Source organism: Pogona vitticeps, chromosome 2 (assembly GCF_051106095.1).
Source record: "Pogona vitticeps strain Pit_001003342236 chromosome 2, PviZW2.1, whole genome shotgun sequence".
NCBI lineage: Eukaryota > Metazoa > Chordata > Lepidosauria > Squamata > Agamidae > Pogona > Pogona vitticeps.
This window is the reverse complement of record NC_135784.1, coordinates 8,611,998-8,635,028: the sequence shown is the minus strand read 5'-3', so window position 1 is coordinate 8,635,028 and position 23,031 is coordinate 8,611,998. Positions and strand designations below refer to the sequence as shown.

At 43.6% G+C, this 23,031-nt stretch overlaps 2 protein-coding genes across 2 annotated transcripts in view; one reads left to right on the top strand and one right to left on the bottom strand.

The window, feature by feature from the left end:
- LOC144587365 (uncharacterized) overlaps positions 1 to 5,808 on the top strand; it is a 50,730-nt gene extending 44,922 nt beyond the window's left edge. The window contains 2 exon segments of the mRNA XM_078387752.1: positions 1,135 to 2,582; positions 2,584 to 5,808. Coding sequence (XP_078243878.1) covers positions 1,135 to 2,582; positions 2,584 to 2,845 — 1,710 coding nt within the window. The 3' untranslated portion in view covers positions 2,846 to 5,808.
- The window catches only part of LOC110071321 (uncharacterized), a 62,177-nt gene that overhangs the window by 9,081 nt on the left and 30,065 nt on the right, over positions 1 to 23,031 (bottom strand). The gene's annotated exons all lie outside the window — the stretch shown is intronic.

The window sequence follows — 23,031 nt, the reverse complement described above, 5'->3', positions numbered from 1 at the left end:
CTACAACTCGTCCTCAATCCCTTGATGCAGTCCCTGTTCGAGCCCATGGCATCTATTGACTTCAGATTCTTAACCCTTAAATCAGCTTTCCTCGTGGCAATTACATCAGCCAAGCGGGCCAGTGAACTCGCTGCCCTTCAGGCAGATCCTCCGTTTATCCAGTTCCACCCAGATAAGGTGACTCTTTATTTTGATGTTTCCTTCCTTCCAAAGGTGGTCTCTGACTTCCACCTCAACCAACCCATCATACTACCTTGCTTCTTCAACTCTCCGTCGTCACCCCTCGAGCGTATACTCCACAATCTCGATGTCAGATGTGTCCTCGCTTTTTATGTTGAAAGAACAAAAGCTTTCAGAAAGTCCAATAAACTCTTTCTTTGCTTCCATGGCCCAAATAAAGGGGCCCCAGCTTCTTCTCAATCAATAGCACGCTGGATTGTACAGACTATTTCCCTTGCCTACACCTTGGCGGGCAAGTCCCCTCCAGACAATTTGACAGCTCATTCCACCAGGGGACTGTCCACCTCTACTGCTTTTCAACGTGGCACCGAGGTTCCTGACATCTGTCGTGCTGCCACTTGGTCCACGCCGTCGACATTCGTCAAACACTATCGGCTGGACGTCAGCACGCCAGGATGCTGCATTCAGCAGAGCTGTTCTGTCATCCTTACCGTGACGACCCACCAACTGGTAAGTGCAGCTTGCTAATCACCCATATGTGTGCATTCACAGAGACCACGAAAAAGAAAAAGAGGTTACTTACCTATAACCATAATTCTTTGAGTGGTTCTCTGTGAATTCACACAACCCACCCATCCTTCCCCACTATCCGTCATGGGTTAATTGGCTACCTAATTAATTAATTGTTTCCTTCGCACCCGGCGGATAAGTTTGGAACTGAGGAAGATGGTGGGTGGAAGGAGCATAAGCCTCATGGAGGATCACACCATAAAATTGTTACTTTTAGCTCTAGAATCTTCCGAGAGAGTCGGCGCAGGCGCAGACAATACCCATATGTGTGAATTCACACAGAACCACTCAAAGAACTATGGTTACAGGTAAGTAACCTCTTTTTTCTCCTTATCCCTGCACCTTTCTGAAATGGTTGTTTCTCTTCTTTTTCTTATTTACCAGATGATGAACAGGAGAAGAATTGACCAGGAAGACCTGGGGCATCCGCTGCAGAAAGACATAAAGAAGAGGGGAAAAAGAGAATTGAAAACCCAACTAGGCAGGAATGGATGTCACATGAAGGAACTCACACAAGGGAGAAACAAAATAAATACATGTCACCTCAGTAGCCATCAAATAACTCATACAGAGGAGAAACTGTATCCGTGTATGGAATGTGGAAAGAGCTTCAGTCAGAGCAGTGCCCTGAGTTCACATCAAAGAACTCACACTGGGGAGAAACCATATAAATGCATGGAATGTGGAAAGAGTTTCACTGACAGGAGTACCCGTAGATCACATCAAAGAACTCACACTGGGGACAAACCATATAAATGCATAGAATGTGGGAAGAGCTTCAGTCACAGCTGTTTCTTGAGTTCCCATCAAAGAATTCATACTGGGGAGAAACCATATAAATGCATGGATTGTGGGAAGAGCTTCAGTCAGAAGGGTACCCTGACTTCCCATCAAAGAACTCACACTGGGGAGAAACCATATAAATGCATGGAATGTGGGAAGAGCTTCAGTCAGAAGGGTAACCTGAGTTCCCATCAAAGAACGCACACAGGGGAGAAACCATATAAATGCATGGATTGTGGGAAGAGCTTCAGTCAGAAGGGTACCCTGAGTTCCCATCAAAGAACTCACACTGGGGAGAAACCATATAAATGCATGGAATGTGGAAAGACCTTCAGTCACAGCAGTGCCCTGAGTTCACATCAAAGAACTCACGCTGGGGAGAAACCATATAAATGTAAGCAATGTGGGAAGAGCTTCAGTCACAGCAGTGCCCTGAGTAGACATGAAAGAACTCACACTGGGGAGAAACCATATAAATGCATGGATTGTGGGAAGAGCTTCAGTCAGAAGGGTACCCTGACTTCCCATCAAAGAACTCACACTGGGGAGAAACCATATAAATGCATAGAATGTGGGAAGAGCTTCAGTCAGAAGGGTACCCTGACTTCCCATCAAAGAACTCACACTGGTGAGAAACCATATAAATGCATGGAATGTGGAAAGACCTTCAGTCACATCAGTGACCTGAGTTCCCATCAAAGAACTCACACTGGTGAGAAACCATATAAATGCATGGAATGTGGAAAGACCTTCAGTCACAGCAGTGCCCTGAGTTCACATCAAAGAACTCACGTTGGGGCGAAACCATATAAATGCAAGCAATGTGGGAAGAGCTTCAGTCACAGTGGTGCCCTGAGTTCCCATCAAAGAACTCACACTGGGGAGAAACCATATAAATGCATGGAATGTGGGAAGAGCTTCACTCACAGTGGTGCCCTGAGTTCACATCTAAGAACTCACACTGGGGAGAAACCATATAAATGCATGGAATGTGGGAAGAGCTTCACTCACAGCAGTGTGCTGAATTCACATCAAAGAACTCACATGGGAGCAACCATATAAATGCGTGGAATGTGGGAAGAGCTTCAGTCAGAGCAGTCACCTGAGTTCACATCAAAGAACTCACACTGGAGAGAAACCATGTAAATGCATGAAATGTGGAAAGAGCTTCAGGCAGAGTGATAACCTGAGTTTACATCAAAGAAATCACACTGGACAGAAACCATATAAATGCATGGAATGTGGAAAGATCTTTAGTCAAACCAGTAGCCTTAGGTCCCATCTAAATATTCACGCTGGGGAGAAAGCATAGGAATACACAGAATGTAAACAGAGCTTCAGTAGGAGCAGTTACAGTGGAACCTCTACTTAAGAAATTAATTGGTTTTGGAATGGTGTTCCAAAAGAACGTTGAAACGTTCTTAAGTTGAAGCACAATTTCCCATAGGAATGGACTGAAAACCAATTAATCCGTTCTGGCTGTTTTTTTTGTGTTTGTTGTTGTTGTTTTGTTATGTAGAGGTGCGTTCGTACATTGAAGCATTAGTTCCCATAGGAACTAATGCAAAGCTGGTTAATACGTACTCTACCACTAGGGAGAGAATTTTTTTAACCTAAGATGACCTAAGGTTAAAAAAAGAGCAGGAAAGGTTTTTTTTCCTGTTCTTATCTTGGATTTCTGTTCTCAAGTAGAAGCAAAATTTAGCAAATGGAGCTGTTCTTAAGTTGGATTGTTCTTAAGTAGGGACATTCTTAAGTAGAGACCCCACTGTATCTTCTTTCATATCAAATCATATTGATGCATTGAATGTGGAAAGCCTCGTTTAGACCCATAGCCTTAGTTATCATTGTCACGACCTCTACCTAAAGAGGAAAGGATTGTGGGTCAGGGAGTCACTGTGGGTGCAAAACAACATACTTAGTGCTTGAGGTAGGTGTTTGAGGCTTCCAAAGCGCGTAGTACAAGCCCCGTGGACAAGTCTGACTTAAAAGAAAACTTTGCTTACTTTCAAAGCAATAACCTGTTCACTGAGTGCTTCCTTAGACAGCACAACAACCTGAGCATGTAGGACCCCTCAGTATTACAGTAGCAATGAGTGACCTTCTCAAATCCTCACTACATTTATGTTTAATCCTGCTGTTCAAGAGACTAGCCCACTGTTGAAGAATTAGATTTGTTTTCATTAAGAGAATAACGTAGTTTTATTAGAATACAGTTGTAGCTTTAAAGACATACACATTAGGCATATCTCACTGTTACAATGATTAAAATAAGTCTACTATTTCTAAGTAAAATAACAACTAGAACCTAAGTTATCATCCTTGCTCTCTTTACATGTTAGCATCTAGAGAAGCCGGGTGATTTCTTCCTTCTCTTCTTTTTCAAAAGGCAAACCTCTCACATTCCACAACCTCCACCATCCATCTCTCACATCCATGTACAACCATTTTTCTACATGTCTCTGGACCAAGTTCTTCATGATGCTTCCAAGCTGTTAACCAATTAACTCCAAGTGGGTGTAACATAGTTCACCGCCCACATTTCACAAGAGAAGATCCAAGCCCCAGTGGCTGATCTTTATGCTCTGTTTATTCCCTGGGCCTCTTGGGCCTTGCTTCCTTATCTTCATGCCAGGCAAAGCAACTCTGCATAACAACCTCATGAGAACATTTCATTGCTTTTCAATTCATCTCACACAGGACCTAAAGGACTCCATCTTTGTATGATGACAAGTTCCAATTTCCTCCTATTTCCTCACACGCATCAAAGAACAGAGATGGGGCACAAACTACACAATCCACGGAATGCGGATTGAGCTTCATTTGGAGAGATAACCTTAGTTGTGTGCATTATTTTAAAGGAATTAACTTTATGGGATGCAGATTTTTTTAAATCTAAAGCTTAACACTGCTTTTTAAAAGTTGCTTCAGAGGTGCATTAAAAGTGAAAGCTTTTAGAAAAATCGCAGCTAGGGATATCATTTACATTGCACCCCTTGTTTTGGTACAAAAGCTGCTGATAAGTTACCAAGGCATAAGTAGCTTGTTCAGCTGTGTGCTAGTTTCCACTGGAAAGAATAGACAAGAAAATGCTAAAGTAATATGAAACCGAGAGAAAAGAGAAAAAATGAGTGAATGTTGAAGTCCATTTGTGTTGTATTTAATTTATAACATTAATTAACAAAGGGATGTGAAAAGTTGAGTTAAACTAAGGAGAATACTATATTGTACAATGGAAGCTTTTACGGAATTTTACAAAATGAAAAAAAGATAGATGATTTAAAGCTAACTGATGAAAGATGAGCAAGTAGCAAAGAGACAAAAGGTGTCATTTGTTTTGGAAGGCTTTGCCCTCGTAAATAATGGTAGTAATTGAGTTTTGAAGATTCAACCAATGAATATACTGTATTGTTTCCATCAACGACTAGACATTTCTGTGCTATCATATCGAGAGCATCCTGGTCTCTAAGGGCAGGTATTGTTCGAAGAGAGCTGAAATTTTGTTCAGACTTTGTGAGTTTTTCAAGCTCCGATAGCTTCAGGCCCTGGACTGCACTGGATCAGAGTTGGCCCAATCCTTTAATTTTTCAACATCTGAGCTTCTCAGAGGGTCAGGAAGAGGTTGTTTTCTTGACAGATGAAGAACAAAGGGATATAAATAGAGATCACACATGCACACACACTGTTATTAGAAAGGAATGGAGAACCACACAGGATTTGTTTTCATGGAGTAGAACAACAGACGATGGAACTGATGCAGGGTGAAATTCCTTAGAGAAGTGGAAAGATAACCGTGTGGCAGTGACAGTCAGCAATGGATTCTACGGCTGGGTGAGAAGAAGATGTTCTGTGTTAACAACACGCTTAGAACCAAATAATGCTTTTGATTTTGTATATATTTATTTTTAAAGTTTAAATACTTTTGCATGTTTTTCATTGACAATGATAAGGGTTTTTTGCTTTTTTTCATTGTATTCTTAGAAACTTTGAAGTGTCCTGAACATGTATTCTCTGTCTTTCTAGATTATGAGCTCCTGTGTTTTAATGCATTTATATTTTTAATTCAAGCATGTCTTATAATTTGCCCATAACCTAAGTTTCAATACCCACATCTTTTTACAAGGTGCAAGGATGTATTTTAAGTAATCTTACAGTTTCTGCATAACCTACAGTTTTTTCCTCACACATGTAAGACTTCCTGTCATATTTTTTTTGGATTTAGTATATTTAAGTATGGAACCTAGAAATGATGTCAATAAAAGAACTTGTACAGAATTAAGAAGTTTTGGAATTGCCTGGAATCATTGCAACCATGGAAAGATTTCTTATGAGACACCCAGATGAGTCTCATCTTGTCACGGATTGTCTTTGTGAGGGAGAAGGTCTGGATGAACTCATGCCAACTAGAGGGCCCTCCTTTCCTGAGGAGAGGATGGATAAGCTCATAAAGCCCCAGAGAAAGAACGGGTCACAGAGAAATTCATGTTAGCTTCTAGTTATGGCTGCTTTTTTTCCTAGGTGTTTGTATGGTGGCCGCTTTATAAGCAGCGGTTCTGAGAGGTCTTCAGTCTCCCTTCAACACTCAGATGCACTTCAACAAACTAACATGCGGGACAAATGCAGGTGTTTTGGAAACATCTTTACCTACCTGGGCTTACCAATAACTTAATTACATCAAATGTGCTGATATATTGGGCCTTTGCCAGAGTCTCATGAGGATATCCATCCATAGCATAGAGTAGTGACAGCGAACCTTTCTGGTCCCGAGTGCCCAAACTGGGTAAAAACAAAAAACCAAGTGGGTGGCAAGCGGTGGTGGCAGAAGTGGATCAGGCCATAACAGTGTTTGAGGACAACACTACATGCATACAGATAGCAACCACAGGAAAAAGAAATGAGAAGCAGAAGCAAACACATTGATATAAAATAGCACAATGTTGGAGAGGCAGTAAAAGAAAAACTAATTCAACCCCAGTATTGTGAAACAGAAAATAATGTGGCAAACATTCTAACTGAACCACTGAATGTGCAAAGACACAGAGGACTAACTGAAGAGTTGGGAATACGTTCTGCTCAGGTGTAAATTAGGAGAGGTGTCAAGAATAATTTCCACACTGAGGCAGAACAAAGCCTATGGTAATCAGCAGCCATGTTTTACAAGTGTGCAAAATGCTGAATCATGCAGTCTGGGATCATGTGATCCAACAGGTCATAGTGGAGAGTTCTGACTAAACACAATCCACCTGGAGTAGGAATTGGCAAGCCACTCCAGTATCTTTGTCAAGAATACCCCATGACCAGAAACAAAAGTCTAAAAGTTATGATGCTGGAAGATAAGCCCCTCAGGTCAGAATGCGTCCAACACGTTACTGAGGAAGAGTGGAGGAGAAGTACAAGTAGTTCCAGAGCTAATGAAGTGGTTGGGGCAAAGCTGAAAGGACGCTCAGCTGTGGATATGCCTGGAAGTGAAAGGAAAGTCAATGCTGCAAAGAAAAATACTGCATAGGAACCTGGAATGTAAGATCTATGAACCTTGGGAACCTGGATGTGGTCAAACAGAAGATGGCAAGAATAAACATTGACATCCTGGGTGTCAATGCACTAAAATGGACAGGAATGGACAAACTCAATTCAGATGGTTATCATATCTACTATTGTGGGCAAGAAGCCTGTGGCTATTGTGGGAATAGCTATCATAGTCAACAAAAGAGTTGGAAAAGCTGTAATGGGATATAATCCTGTGAACGGGTTCGCTTTCCACCACAGGCAGTCCCCCTGTAGGTGCAGCAATAAGGGTCGGAGGGTGATCGTTAACTTGAACAACTGTCTTTTTATTTAACAAACTTTCGCATTCTACAGCTTCGAACGGGTCCATCAATCTTAGTTCCGGTAAAACTATAACGTTTAACTCTTAACTCTGGCGTTGTCCACGCGCTTCTTACATCAGGGCTGGCCCAAACCTCTTGCGATCCGTCATCGGCCTCAGTGGTGTGGTCCGGACCACACATATAGTCCCACAACAGGGTGGTTATTGCTGGACCAAATAGGGACTGGGACGAAGAACCCTCTGTCTCCCAGGGTGCTTGCGGGGGTACACAACCACTGTCCATTCTATGGCCTTTATTCCGCCTTTGCCAACTCCCTTGCCTACCGGATCTGGTAGCAACCCTCCGCCTGTATGTAGGTTAGGGAATTCCTTCAACAGCCCAGCTAGACTCTCCTGCTCCACCATTGGATCAGTTTGCACTCCTCTCTCTACTCTTTCTCCTGACAGTTCGGTCGGGATCTGAAAAGCCTGTGCATTTTCCTCCTCATTTATTATCTTCTCCCATGTGATCAAGTCTTGCACCGCCCCCCTTCATCAGTCAAGCAAACCTCTAATACCTGTTTCTCTACTTGCTCATCGGTCTCAGTTTCCACTAGGACTCCCTCTTTACAGCTGCATTCTTCTTCAGGCGTAGTTATCTGGGAGGACGGCACACTATCTGCCTTCTGCTCACAAATCCCAAAAGTGATAGAATTATTTCAATACGAATCCAAGGCAGACCTTTCAACATCACAATAATCTAAGTTTATGCACCAACCACCAATGCTGAGGAGACTGAAATTGACCAATTCTATGAAGACTTACAATACCTTCTAGAACTGACACCAAAGAAAGATGTTCTTCTCATTATAGGGGTTTGGAATGATAAAGTAGGAAGTCAAGAGATAAAAGGAACAACATGTAAGTTTGGCCTTGGAGTTCAAAATGAAGCAGGGCAAAGGCTAATAGAGTTTTGTCAAGAGAACAAGCTGGTCATCACAAAAACTCTTTTTCTACAACACAAGAGGCAACTCTACACATGGAAATCACCAGATGGGCAATTTCGAAATCAGCTTGATTATAGTGTTGCCTTGCAAGACGAACGCCTCGGGGGACAAAAAACTCTTGTGAGTGTTTTGGTGCCTCGCAAGACAGGCTATCTTGCAATATTTTTCGTTTTGTGAAGCAAGTTTTCCCATAGGAATGCGTTGAAATTTAATTAATGCATTCCTATGAGGAAAAATTCAGAAAAAAGTCACTTACCTGGTAGTAAGACCCAGTAGACCGAGCCCGGCTCCGCCTTGGAACGGCCAGACTCTAGCGCCGAACAGCTGACCATCAGGAACCAGCAGAGAGGCGGCAGCCATTTTATTTATTTATTTTATTTATTTACAATATTTTTTAACCGCACCATTACCAGTGGCTTCTGGGCGGCTGTAGTACAACAATATTAAAATTTAAAAACATTGAAAACATTGAAATAGACGAAATAAAATATCCTACATTAAAACAATTCTTAAAACATTAATATTAATAAGTCCTGCTGCTCATGTGGACAGCTAGAGAATACTGTTTAATTAAAATGCTGGCTAAACAGAAAGGTCTTTGCCTGGTGCTGAAAAGCCAAAAGTGTTGGAGCCAGACGCATCTTTATAGGGAGGGCATTCCAAAGTTAGGGGGCAACAGCTGAGAGGGCCCTATTTCGACATGCCACCCCCTCACCTCTTTCAGGGATGGTGCCTTCAGAAGGGCCTCCTGGCAGGCTCATATGGAAGAAGGCAGTCCTTTAGGTAACCAGGTCCTAAGCCATTTAGGGCTTTATATGTCAAAATAAGCACTTTGAATTGGGCCCGAGCAGCAACCAGCAGCCAGTGTAAATTTTTCAGAACCAGCATGAGTCCATGCGGCGGCACCACTTACCAGCTGCGCAACCTGATTCTGTGCCAGTTGCAGCCGCCAGGCTGTCTTCAAAGGCTGCCACACGTATAGCACATTGCAGTAGTCCAGTCTGGTTGTTACCAGTGCATGAGTGAGTGTTGCCAGGCTCCACTCATCCAGGTAAGCGTGAAGTTGATATATTCTCTGTAGCTGTAAGAAGGCACCCCTGGACACTGAGTCCACCTGGGCTTCCAAGGTCAGACTGGGGTCAAGGAACACCCCTAAGCTGCGGACCCTGTCCTTTAGGGGGAGTGTGATCCCATCTAAGGCAGGGGAATGGCCCTTTAACCTATCTGGTGGGGCACCTACGAGCAGCACTTCTGACTTGTCTGGATTGAGCCTCAATTTATTGACCCTCATTCAGACCATTATTGAGTCCAGGCATGAGTTCAGAATGGTGACTATCACACCTGGATTAGTAGAGAATGAAAGGTAAAGCTGGGTGTCATCAGCATATTGCTTACTCCTCAGCCCAAACCTCCTAACGACCTCCTCCAGCAGTTTCATGTAGATATTGAACAGCATGGGGTCAGTATAGAGCCCTGAGGAACCCCATGATGCAACCGCCATGGATCAGAGATACTGTCCCCCAGCACCACCTTCTGGACTTGATCAGCCAGGTAGGAGCGGAACCACTGTAAAACAGTGCCTCCAATTCCCATTCCCGCCAGTCTGTCCAGAAGGACACCATGGTTGATGGTGTCGAAAGCTGCTGAGAGGTCCAGGAGAATCAACAGGGATGCATTGCCCCTGTCTTTCTCCAGGCAAAGTCAAACAGGGCGACCAAGGCAGTCTCCATCCCATAACTCGGCCTGAAACATGATTGAAATGAATCTAGATAATCCATTTCATCCAGGAGAGTCTGGAGCTGCTCAGCCACCACACATTCCAACACCTTGCCCAGAAAAGGGAGGTTTGCTATTGGTTGATAGTTGATCACTAGACCTGGGTCCAGATTAGGTTTGTTTTAGGAGTGGGTGAATCACCGCCTCCTTTAATGGGGCAGGGACCACTCCCTCTCTTAACAAGGAGTTGATGACCTCCCGGATCCAGGTGCGAAATCCCCTGGCAGATTTCTTTATTAGCCATGGCGTGCAAGGGTCAAGTTGTGCAGTGGTGGCATGAACTGATCCAAGCACCCTGTCCACAACTGGAACTCATCCAATAAATTATGACATGAGTCCGGAGCACTGGACACAACCATAGGGTCTGCATCAACAGTGGAGTCCAACTCTTTGTATTTTTCCCTCATAGTGTGTAACAAATTTGGTACAGTAAGCCACTGAGCGGTCCATGACCTCTACTGAACCATTAGGTTGAAGAAGGTCCTAGACCACTCGAAATAGCTCTGCTGGACAACACACCGAGGAAGCAATACAACTGGAGAAATATTGGCATTTCGCCAGCCGTATTGCCACAGAGTAGGCCCGTAATGGGCTCTAAGCTGTGCTTGGTCATAGTTGCTCTAAGCTGTGTTTGGTCATAGTTGCAGCAATATTTCCTCAATCTGCGCTCGAACCGTCTCGCCAACTGTTTCATAGCCAGAAGCTCCTCTGTGTACCATGGAGCCATATAGGCTCTGCGGGCAAGGAGAGGGCACCTAGGTGCGATCGTGTCAACCACCCGGGCCATCTCCTTCTACCACAAGGCGACCTGGGCTTTGACAGGAGCGCTGACCATATCAGCTGGAAACTCCCCTAGAGCATTCAGGAATCCTTCAGGATCCATAAGTCTCCAGGCGTGGATCATTTGAATTGATGCCCCACCCCTGCAGAGGGTAGTAGTGGCAGAGAGTCTCAACTTTACCAGGAAATGGTCTGACCATGATAATGGGGTCAATGATAAATCCACCACATCCGGACCACCATCCCCCCGTACCGTTGAGAATACTAGGTCAAGTGTATGGCCTTTGTCATGAGTCGGTCCGATGACACGTTGAGACTGCCCCATGGTTGTCATGGCGGCCATGAAGTCCTGAGCTGCCCCTGATAAAGTGGCCTCAGCATGGAGGTTGAGATCACCCAGTCTTGGGGTCCTCACCACCAGATCCAAGATCACCTCCGACAGCTCAGGTAGGGAGACTGTTGGTTGTAGGGATCTGCAGATGAAACCTCAGTTGTTGGTATCTTGCAGATGAAGCCTCCCCTTGACCAGCAAGGGGAAAGGAAGAGACGGGACACTCGAGTGTTGTTTGCAGGACGGGATCCGGATGAAAAAGAACAATCTGCCGTCGCAGCTGTTCAGAGGGAAAAATCTGCCTCCTCCTTCCCCGCGCCCTCCTTTATTGTTTTCTACTATTTTTGCACTAGTTAATCAATACTATTCTAAACACAGGCATGTGATTTCCTGAATACATAGGCACAGTAAACAGATAATTTCCTGAATACATAGGCAGAATAAACAGAGTGCTGGTAAACAGAGACAGATAAATCCCAAATACACAGGCAAGTTAATACAATTTACCTAGATACAGAGGTAGGTTAATGAATCATCTTTTGTACGTGATCCGTGCGTCCAAGCACAATGTCTGCTACAATGTAAAAGCATACATTTTCCCCACAGTTGGTAAGGAGCAGGGTGGGCGGTACACCAAGAGAATCCCCAGTCTGTCTCTTGAGCCCAACACACAATACAGGCCCTCTAGACCATTTCCCAAGGGGACAGGGAGTCTGGAAAAGTGGAAGGAATCCTTGTAGACTATTGCCACACCTCCTCCTCGTCCCTCCGTGAGACCCTGGTGTTGGACCAAGTACCCAGGGGGACATAACTGAGATAGAGGAACTCCTCCTTCTTCTCCCACCAGGTAAACTTCCTCATGTAAAACCCAGAGTTTTGTCAAGAGAACACGCTGGTCATCACAAACACTCTTTTTCAACAACACAAGAGGCGACTCTACACATGGACATCACCAGATGAGTAATATCGTAATCAGATTGATTATATTCTCTGTAGCCAAAGATGGAGAAGCTCTATACAATCAGCAAAAACAATATTTAGACCTGATTGCGGCTCTGGCCATCAGCTTCTTATAGCAAAACTCAAGATTAAAATGAAGAAAGTAGGAAACGCCACTGGGCTAGTCAGGTATAAATTAAACCTAATCCCTTAGGAATACACAGTGGAAGTGAAGAACAGATTTAAGGAACTCGATTTGGTGGACAGAATGCCTGAAGAACTATGGATGGAGGGTCATATCATTGGATGGAGGCAACAACAAAAAATATCCCAAATTTTTTATTTATTTATTTATTTATTTATTTATTTATTTATTTATTTATTTATTTATTTATTTATTTATTTATATTTCCAAAGAAAAGGAAATGCAAAAAAGCAAAGTGGCTGTCCAATGAGGCCTTACAAATAGCAGAGAAGGGAAACAAAACGCAAGGGAGATTGCTGTTAAGTCGTGTCTGACTCCTCATGACCCCATGGACCAGAGAATGACAGGCCCTCCTGTCTTCCACTGCCTCCTGGAGTTGGGTCGAATTCATATTGGTCCCTTCAATGACACTGTCCAATCATCTCGTCCTCTGTTGTCCCCTTCTGATCTTGCCTTCACACTTTTCAAACATCAGGAACTTTTCCAGGGAGTCTTCTCTTCTCATGAGATGGCCTCATGAAAAGTATTAGAGCCTCAGCTTCAGGATCTGTCCTTCCAGTGAGCACTCAAGTTTGATTTCCATCAGAACAGAAAGGTTTGTTCTCCCTGCAGTCCAGGGAACTCTCAAGAGTCTCCTCCAGCACCACAATTCAAAAGCATCAATTCTTCGGCAGTCAGCCTTCTTTATGGTCCAGCTCTCACTTCATACATCAATACTGGAAGAACCATAGCTTTGACTTTGTGGACTTTGTGGACTTTTGTTGGCAAGGTGATGGCTTGCTTTTTAAGATGCTGTCTAGGTTTGTTCTCTAAACGCAATCCACCTGGAGCAGGAACTGGCAAGCCACTCCAGTATCTTTGCCAAGAAAACCCCATGATCAGAAACAAAAGGCTAAAAGATATGACGTTGGAAGATGGGACCCTCAGTTTGGAAGGCGTCCAACATGCTACTGAGGGAGAGCGGAGGACAAGTACAAGTAGCTCCAGAGCTAATGAAATGGTTGGGCCAAAGCCGAAAGGACGCTCAGCTGTGGACGTGCCTGGAAGTGAAAGGAAAGTCCAATGCTACAAAGAAGAATTCTGCATAGGAACCTGGAATGTAAGATTTGTGAACCTTGGTAAGCTGGATGTGATCAAACAGGAGTTGGCAAAAATAAACATTGACATCCTGGGCCTCAGTGAACTAAAATGGAGAGGTATGGGTGAATTTAATTCAGACGATTATCATATCTACTATTGTGGACAAGAAGCCCGTAGAAAGAATGGAGTAGCCCTCATAGTCAACACCAGAGTGAGAAAAGCTGTAATGGGATATAATCTCAAAAATGATAGAATGATATCAAAGAAATCCAAGGCAGACCTTTCAACATCACAGTAATTCAAGTTTATGCACCAACCACCAATGCTGAGGAGACTGAAATTGACCAATTCTATGAAGACTTACAACACCTTCTAGAACTGACACCAAAGAAAGATGTTCTCATTCTAGGGGATTGGAATGATAAAGTAGGGAGTCGAGAGATAAAAGGAACAACAGAGAAGTTTGGACTTGGAGTTCAAAGCGAAGCAGGGCAAAGGCTAATAGAGTTTTGTCAAGAGAACGAGCTGGTCATCACAAACACGCTTTTCCAACAACACAAGAGGCGACTCTACACATGGACATCACCAGATGGGCAATACCGCAATCAGATTGATTATATTCTCTGCAGCCAAAGATGGAGAAGCTCTATACAGTCAGCTAAAACAAGACCTGGAGCTGATTGTGGCTCTGATCATCAGCTTCTCGTAGCAAAATTCAAGCTTAAACTGAAGAGAGTAGGAAAAACCACAGGGCTAGTCAGGTATAATCTAAACCAGTGGTCTGAGAACAGGGGTAAATTACCCCAAATGGGGTAAAAATGAAAATCCTGGGGGTAAGGAGCAGAGCCTACCTTGTGGGATTTTGAGCATAACCTTGCTAGTCTGTGAAATGAGTGCAATTGTACAATAGTTGGAGCATTCTTTGACACTCCCCTTCTTTGGGACTGGGATGTAGACTGATCTTTTCCAATCCTCTGGCCACTGCTGAGTTTTCCATTGACGATGATAAAAAAATAGTGCACTGGTCTTCGATATTCGGCTGTGGAACCAGAGTGGGTGACATTACCTTTAGCCTGGTTTGTTCCTTTTTGCACACCACCCACAGAACTATTAAAGTGGTTGGAACCCCCCAAACTCTGCGTTGGCTGTCTCTAGCAAGCATGTCATTGCTAGCACCACTCTGACAGCCACTGATGATGATTAAATTCTCTGTGAGCTAGCAAAAATTTACTGCAACTTTCTAGACACACTGGACACCTTACTACTCCCTATGCCACCCGATGGCTGGTGTGCAATGTGTTCCAGCAAAAATAGTGCACATCTTTATTAAATTTGGTTGATCCTCTTAGTTCAGTACATAGTCTGGCAGCCATTGATACTTATGCCATATCCTGCTAGTTTGGTACACAGCCTGTGTAGATTCAATAATATTTTAAATTCAAATAATGTATGATTTCCTTGCTTTCAAATCAAGGGGATAATGTCAGAGTATATAAATTTTTGGAGAGGTAAAAGGTAAAAAAAAGTTCCCTGACCCCTGATCTAAACCAAATCCCTTATGAATACTCAGTGGAAGTGAAGAACAGATTTAAGGAACTAGATTTGGTGGACAGAGTGCCTGAAGAACTTTGGATAGAGGCTCGTAACATTGAACAGGAGACAGCAAAAAAAAAAAAAAAAAAAAAAAAAAAAAAAAAAAAAAAAAAAAACCAAAGAAAAGGAAATGCAAGAAAGCAAAGTGGCTGTCCAACAAGGCCTGACAAATAGCAGAGAAGAGAAGGAAAACAAAAGGCAAGGGAGACAGGGAAAGTTACAGAAAATTGAATGCAGACTTCCAAAGAATAGCAAGGAGAGACAAGAGGGCCTTCTTAAATGAACAATGCAAAGAAATAGAGGAAAAGAATAGAAAAGGAAAAACCAAAGATCTGTTCAAGAAAACTGGAGATATTAAAGGAACATTTTGTGCAAAGATGAACATGATAAAGGACAAAAATGGAAGAGACCTCACAGAAGCAGAAGACATCAAGAAGAGATGGCAAGAATATACAGAGGAACTATATCAGAAAGATTTGGATATCCTGGACAACCCAGACAGTGTGGCTGCTGACCTTGAGCCAGACATCTTGGAGAGTGAAGTCAAGTAGGCCTTAGAAAGCTTGTCTAATAACAAGGCCAGTGGAGGAGATGGCATTCCAGTCGAACTATTTAAAATCTTAAAAGATGATGCTGTTAAGGTGCTACATTCAATATGCCAGCAAGTTTGGGAAACTCAACAGAGGCCAGAGGACTGGAAAAGATCAGTCTACATCCCAATCCCAAAGAAGGGCAGTGCCAAGGAATGCTCCAACTACCGTACAATCGCACTCATTTCACACGCCAGCAAGGTTATGCTCAAAATCCTCCAAGGTAGCCTTCAACAGTATGTGGACCGAGAACTCCCAGAAGTGCAAGCTGGATTTCGAAGGGGCAGAGGAACTCGAGACCAAATTGCTAACATGCGCTGGATTATGGAGAAAGCCAGAGGGTTCCAGAAAAACATCTACTTCTGCTTCATTGACTATGCAAAAGCCTTTGACTGTGTGGACCACAGCAAACTATGGCAAGTCCTTAAAGAAATGGGAGTGCCTGACCACCTTATCTATCTCCTGAGAAATCTATACGTGGGACATGAAGCAACAGTTAGAACTGGATATGGAAACACTGATTGCTTCAAAATTGGGAAAGGAGTACGACAAGGCTGTATATTGTCTCCCTGTTTATTTTACTTATATGCAGAATACATCATGTGAAAGGCCGGACTGGAGGAATCCCAAACTGGAATTAAGATTGCCGGAAGAAATATCAACAGCCTCCGATATGCAGATGATACCACTCTGATGGCAGAAAGTGAGGAGGAATTAAGGAACCTTGTAATGAGGGTGAAAGAGGAGAGCACAAAAAACGGTCTGAAGCTCAACATCAAAAAAACTAAGATCATGGCCACTGGTCCCATCACCTCCTGGCAAATAGAAGGGGAAGATATGGAGGTAGCGACAGATTTTCTTTCTTTGACTCCATGATAACTGCAGGTGGTGACAGCAGCCCCGAAATTAAAAGATGCCTTCTCCTTGGGAGGAAAGCGATGACAAACCTTGACAGCATCTTAAAAAGCAGAGACATCACCTTGGCAACAAAAGTCAGAATAGTCAAAGCTATGGTTTTTCCTGTAGTGATGTACGGAAGTGAGAGCTGGACCATAAAGAAAGCTGACCATCGAAGAATTGATGCTTTTGAATTGTGGTGCTGGAGGAGGCTCTTGAGAGTCCCCTGGACTGTAAGGAGAACAAACCGATCTATTCTAAAGGAATTCAACCCTGAGTGCTCACTGGAAGGTCAGATCCTGAAGCTGAGGCTCCAGTACTTTGGCCATCTCATGAGAAGAGAGAACTCCCTGGAAAAGTCCCTGATGTTAGGAAAGTGTGAGGGCAAGAGAAGGGGACGACAGAGGACGAGATGGTTGGACAGCATCATCGAAGTGACCAACATGAATTTGACCCAACTCCGGGAGGCAGTGGAAGACAAGAGGGCCTGTCATTCTCTGGTCCATGGGGTCACGAGGAGTCAGACACGACTTAAGGCATCTTTTAATTTCATGGCTGCTGTCCCCATCTGCAATGACCATGGAGTCCCACCCCATTTCCTTTCCTCCCCATCAAGGGTCCTCTCCACCCCACTTCCTTTCCACTCTATTAGGGAGCAGACTGGGTAGGTGGGGCTCGTCAGCCTTGGAAGGCAGCCCATCTAGGAGAAGGAAAACTCCAATTTCAAACCTCCATTACCTTGCGGCTATATCCACTGATGGAAAAGACTGCAGGAGTTAACCTCGGGACAAAATCTGGAGCCAGAGTCCCCGAGGCAGTTCATGTCGTTCTGGCAACTCCTGCGACGTTGCTGGAACCAGTCGTATTGGCTCTTTCCTTTCTATTGGACTATTTCAGCGACATGGAGAGGGGGGATCTGCTGCTTGGGTAACAGCCTATCCTCCATATTATTTTATCCAGGCTTCATGCTCTGGAGAGGACACTCCATCTCCTCCATACAGAGCACGTTACCATAGTGTCTCAAGAATGAAGGATGCCTAATCCAAGCAGAGTCCTGGGAGAGTCTACACCTTCCACCACCACTCAACCACCACAAGAATGCTTTTTCTCTTTTATTTTGCATTTTTCCATCTGGATCCTCCTCCCTGTTCTCCAGGATTCTCCTGACTGGCAGGGACCCCCCCCCTCTCGCTGGCTCTCTTCCGGTCTCTCTGCTTTGGCTTCCCTTTTTTCCAGAACATTTTGTTTGTGAAAATCATAACATTGTTTCCTCTTTTTCTTTTCTCACTGAAACACGAGGGGCAGAAAACCTTTCAGAATCACTTTATTTTTCAGAAGAAGGCTGACATAGCTAGGGAAGGAAAAAGTCAGCGTAGTAAACTCTCGAGTCCCACATTTTTATATGATGCCCGAAATAGAAAAATGAATAGGTCTTCCAGGTTAGCACCATTTTGTGTGGTTAGGGAAACCAACGTATGGGAAATATTCAAGAGTTATCAGAATTTTTGAACCGTTTGAGTCCTCTGTTTATTTGAATGACAAACATTTTAATTGGTGACATATTTCAAAAATTGAAAAGAATGACTTTCCTGATCATTCTCCTAGCAAGGTGACAATAAATGCAAGAATCCAAGTTCCAGTGCCTTTGACAGCAGGCTGTCTAGCTTTCACTTCAATGCCTCCAGCATCTGAGCACTCACAATCGCACATCGCAATTGGTTCATTTGTCATACTGCTTGAGCAGTTCAAAGGTTTCTCCTGATATTCAGCACCTTAAGTCCATTATTACATGTGCTCCATTTAAGTTTGATCAAGAACAGATCCTTCTCCCTCCTCTTTATAACTTTTCAAGGATTTGCAAAAAGATACATTGCCCTTAGGTCTCCTATTCTCGTGGCTGAACAATCTCATATCATTCTGTCTTTCCTCTTTTGGTTTGGTCTTCAGCCCCTGATCCTCTTTCTTGCCTTCCTGCGAAACATCCACTTTGACTGCCTCTTCTTCAAGGGCTCTGTCCAAGAGAAAACACAGTACTCTAGAAGAGGCCTCAACAGTGCAGAAGAGAGGGGACCTCGTACTTCTGGACAAGACGGAAGTTCTGAGGGTGGGTGCCCCCATGGTCGATGGCTTGGGGGACTCTCTCTCATTCGAAGGGGAGACCCTGGCCATGAAGTGTGGGGTCCGCAGCTTGGGGATACATCTGGACCCGACACTCACCATGGAAACACGCTTCCCTTTTCCCTGTGAGCTCACCCAGAGGAACGGACACTGAGGTAGGGTTGCCAGATACATGCATACCAAAAGGAAGACATAGAAAGACAAAAAAGAGGACAGAGGAGGAGAATTGTTCTGGATTAAACCCACAACCAATACAATTTTATTACAATAGCTGCCAATAAGTGTCTCTTAGTGAACCAAGAAACAGTCATGTTAAAAAATAAAAATAAATATATCACCAACAAAGTTACAATACAGCAGCCTGTATTATTAGGCTGCCAGCTTGCACAAAAATCTATTTCTTTAAAAATACAATCTCCCTGCTTAGACACTCCAGCAGTTACTCTAAAAATTAGCAAATTTTTAGGGGGGGGAAACTTTATGTATTTACTTTAATGTTGGCATAGCGGGTGTGGGATTTCAAAGACATCTGGAAGGCCACATGTTCCCTTGCTCTGAAAGACACCCTTCTCTTCAGAACCGCTCCTTTGGTTCACAATGGCTGCTGCTGAAGGAGGAAGCCCAACTCTAAAGAACGCTGCTGCCCCTCCCCGTTTCTTACCTGACCTGGTGTCAGCCCCTTTCCTAGCAACCAGGAAGACAACGAATGAAACAGGCGCTTTGTGATCACAGGACGTCTGCCCTTAACAAACAAACAAACGAGAGAGAGAGAGAGAGAGAGAGAGAGACTACGGCGTGATTCCATGATGGGTTCACTTCCAATCTTACAAAATAATTCTTTGTTATGGTGTCCCCTTATTTCCAAACCATCTGCTTTTCCTCACGTAAGACAAAGAGGAGGAGGAGGAGGAGGAAGGCCACATAGACAAATGCATGACATTTTAAAGGTGTTTAGCTTTGCCTGCTGGACGGAGGACAGTAGGCTAAAAAGGAGGACATGTCCTCCTTTTGCCTGACATCTGGAAACCGTACAATGAGGAGCCGTAGACTTTGCAGAAGACCTCTGCAGGGCTTTGCATGCTGGGGCCCAGATCCACACATGCACACACATAGGATTCCCCTCTAAATAAACAGCCCCCATTACCCCAGAAGGAAAGCAGCTGGAGGCCGACCTTACAGGTGTGTGTAATGAATGCCTTGGTGAGCATGTTGGATGGGGAGGGGAGGAGGAAGCCTCTCGCCCTTTCTGGGTATCCCACATAACACCTTTCCTTGCGGTCCCTACGGATAGGGAGGCAGAGGGACCTCTCGCAGCCCCATTGCCCAGCGCATTCCCCGCAGGACCTAGAGATGGGGGTGGCTGAGTGAGGCCACGCTGGCACAGAGCTCTGCAAGAAGGGGAGTTTCATAGAAGGAAAAGGACAGTGCTCATAAGCCTCCACAATCAATCCTTCTTTTTCCTTTTCCTCTTTCTGCACCACTTTTATCCGGGGGGGGGAGCTCAATCGCATCTCTCTCTCTATTTTCTACTCCTCTTTCACAGTTATTGTTTGTTGTTTAGTCGTTTAGTTGTGTCCGACTCTTCGTGACCCCATGGACCAGAGCATGCCAGGCCCTCCTTTCTTCCACTGCCCCCCGGAGGTGGGCCAAATTCATGGCTTCGATGGCACTGTCCAACCATCTTGTCCTCTGTCGTCCCCTTCTTCTCCTGCCTTCACAGTTACCACCTCCCAGTTTCACAGTGAATTGGGAATTAAGAATGTCAATAGTACAATGCTCTACCCAACTCTGGATCCACCTGATAGTTGCTCTGTTCAGGCCATGATTAGCTGAATTCATCTTTTAGTTTAGTGTCCTATATTCTATGCAGATATAAAATAAAAAAATAAATGGAGAGCCAGGGATCAAAGGGTGGGTGACGACACAAAGGGTTGATTGCATAATCATACAAAGAGGGGTTTTTTTGTTTTTATGTATGTTCATTTTGTAAAAAGTTTTTGTATATTTTTGTTATTTTCTGGAGTCCTCCCAGAGTAGTGGTTTCTAAATGGGAGAGGTATACTGTTACGGTAGCGGTGATGTCATCTGCTCATCATTGCTGTGGCTGTAGGTCATCTGCCTATAGCATGACGGGAGGTGGAACTTCAGAGGGTGGAGCTAAGGTATTTAAGGGGGAGTGAATGAGGTGTGAGTCAGATAGGGTCTTAGATAGGGTTTTGGTTAGATGCTGTGGTGGTTTGGTCAGCGTGTCCAGAGTTAGGAGAACTCTGTGGGGACATCACGAAGACCAAGGGCAGCAAAGCTGAGGGATCTCCATTGTAAACAGCAGAACCTAAGTGTGTGGGTAGAGCTGTAATAAAATTTAAAGTTGTGCCAAAGGCAGAAATATAAAGTATCCTTAGTTTGGCAAGGGGCCCAGTGTAAGGGGAAGAAGACGCCAGAGAAGTGTAGTTACAGTTACCAGCTCACAGCTAGGCCAGCTGGAGTACACTGCAACTAAATATCAGACCTTAGCACAGGAAGGGAAAAAGTGATTTAAACAGAGGCTTGAAAATAGTAAAGAGCCCTTTTTTGTGATTAAAATGCCCTTAACTCGCAGTAAGAAATCTGAGATTGAGCTGAGATCTGCTGAGATGGATGACAGTTCAGAGGGAGAGTTTAATGGTGAAGAGGAATGATTTTCCGCAGCGCAAGAGGAAGAGTCCTCTAGTGAACATTTAACAGACCTAAGAAAATTTGAGCTGGCAAAAGCATATGAATTCAGAATGAGGCAATTAGAGGTAGAGAGAGAAAAAATTGCCCTGGAAAAGGAGGAAAGAATAGAAAGGGAGAAAATTGCTCTGGAGAAAGAACTTATGTCTGTTGAGATTAGGAGGCTGGAATTAATGAACCAAAATAATAACAACTGAAATTCTAGCTTGTCAAAAGCAGATTTAAAAAAATTCCCTTCTTATAAACAGGGGGACTGCCCAGAAGCATTCCTTACGCTTTTTGAAAGAGCATGTACAGATTTCTCTGTCAGAGAGTCAGAGAAAATGATAATTTTAAGGTCTCTAATCGATGGGAAACTGGCTGAAGTCTACGCTGATATGCCAATTGAAATAAGTAAAGATTATTCAGAATTTTAAAAGATGGTTTTTGCTAGATTTGGCATAAATGCAGAACACCTGAGAAAGAAATTCAGATCACTCTCAAAGAAATCAGATGAGTCTTACACACAGCTTGGTTTCAATTTCGTTAAATGTTTGGACAAGTGGTTAGCACAGGAGGGTGTACAGACAATTCAACAATTACAAAATATTATAGGATTAGAACAGTTCTATTCCTTACTCCATGGTGAAATTAAATATTTGGTCCAAGAGAAGAAACCTTCAGACGTTAGACAGGCAGCTCAGATTGCAGATTTTATTTCACAAATAAGAGGGCCTTTGTATTCTGAGGGAAAAAACATGAAGAAAACATGGGAAGACTACCCTAAATATTCCAAAGGGCAAGCTCAGAGCCAGCAGAAAGTGGGCGGCCATTTTGTTGGAAAGCCTTCAGAACAGGGCCAAGCCAAGAGCCAGATTTTGGAGGGAAAAGAAAATCTAGAAAAAACGGCTGGAAAAAGCTCATGGGGAGAAAGAATTTGCTTTAAATGCCAACAGAGGGGCCACATTGCTTCCCAGTGTACTAGAACAAAACAAAACAAAGAAATTTTACCTCAGAAAATGAATTTAAACAAGGCTAAGTCTGTGTACTGCATTCAGAATAGTCAAATAGCTCCCCCTACAGAAGAGCCGCTTGTCATGGAAACAACATCAGAGTCAGTAGAGCTCTCTAAAATGGATACATATAGTGGAAAGATCTCAGGCTATGACGAAAATCTTCCTATTGCAGAAATAAAACATTGTTTATATATTAGAACTGATTCTCAATTATTTGAATCAGCTGGAGACAATATAGGAATATTTGATCACAATTATTTAGCATTGAGAGACACATGCTCCCAAGTTACCATTTGTCACTCTGATATCGTGCCTCATAAATATTTGATTCCTATTCAGCATATGACAATCAAAGGGATTGGGAAGGAGGTAGTGATTTTGCCTGTGGCTGAAGTTTTAATTCATTATCAGGGATGGCAAGGGAATTGGTACGTTGGAGTTTCATCGCAAATTCCTGCAGCAGTTCTTATAGGCACAGATGTAAATGCCCTTAAGCCATATTATAGAGTAGTCTTCCGCGACTAGATAGGCGGGATATAAATAAAATAAATAAATAAAATAAATAAATCTCTCAAAACATGCCAAGAGTGCCTTAGTGGTTACACGATCACAACCAGAACAAACTGAGGCAGCAGGAAATGTTACTGATTTTCAAGAGAGAGGTGGAAA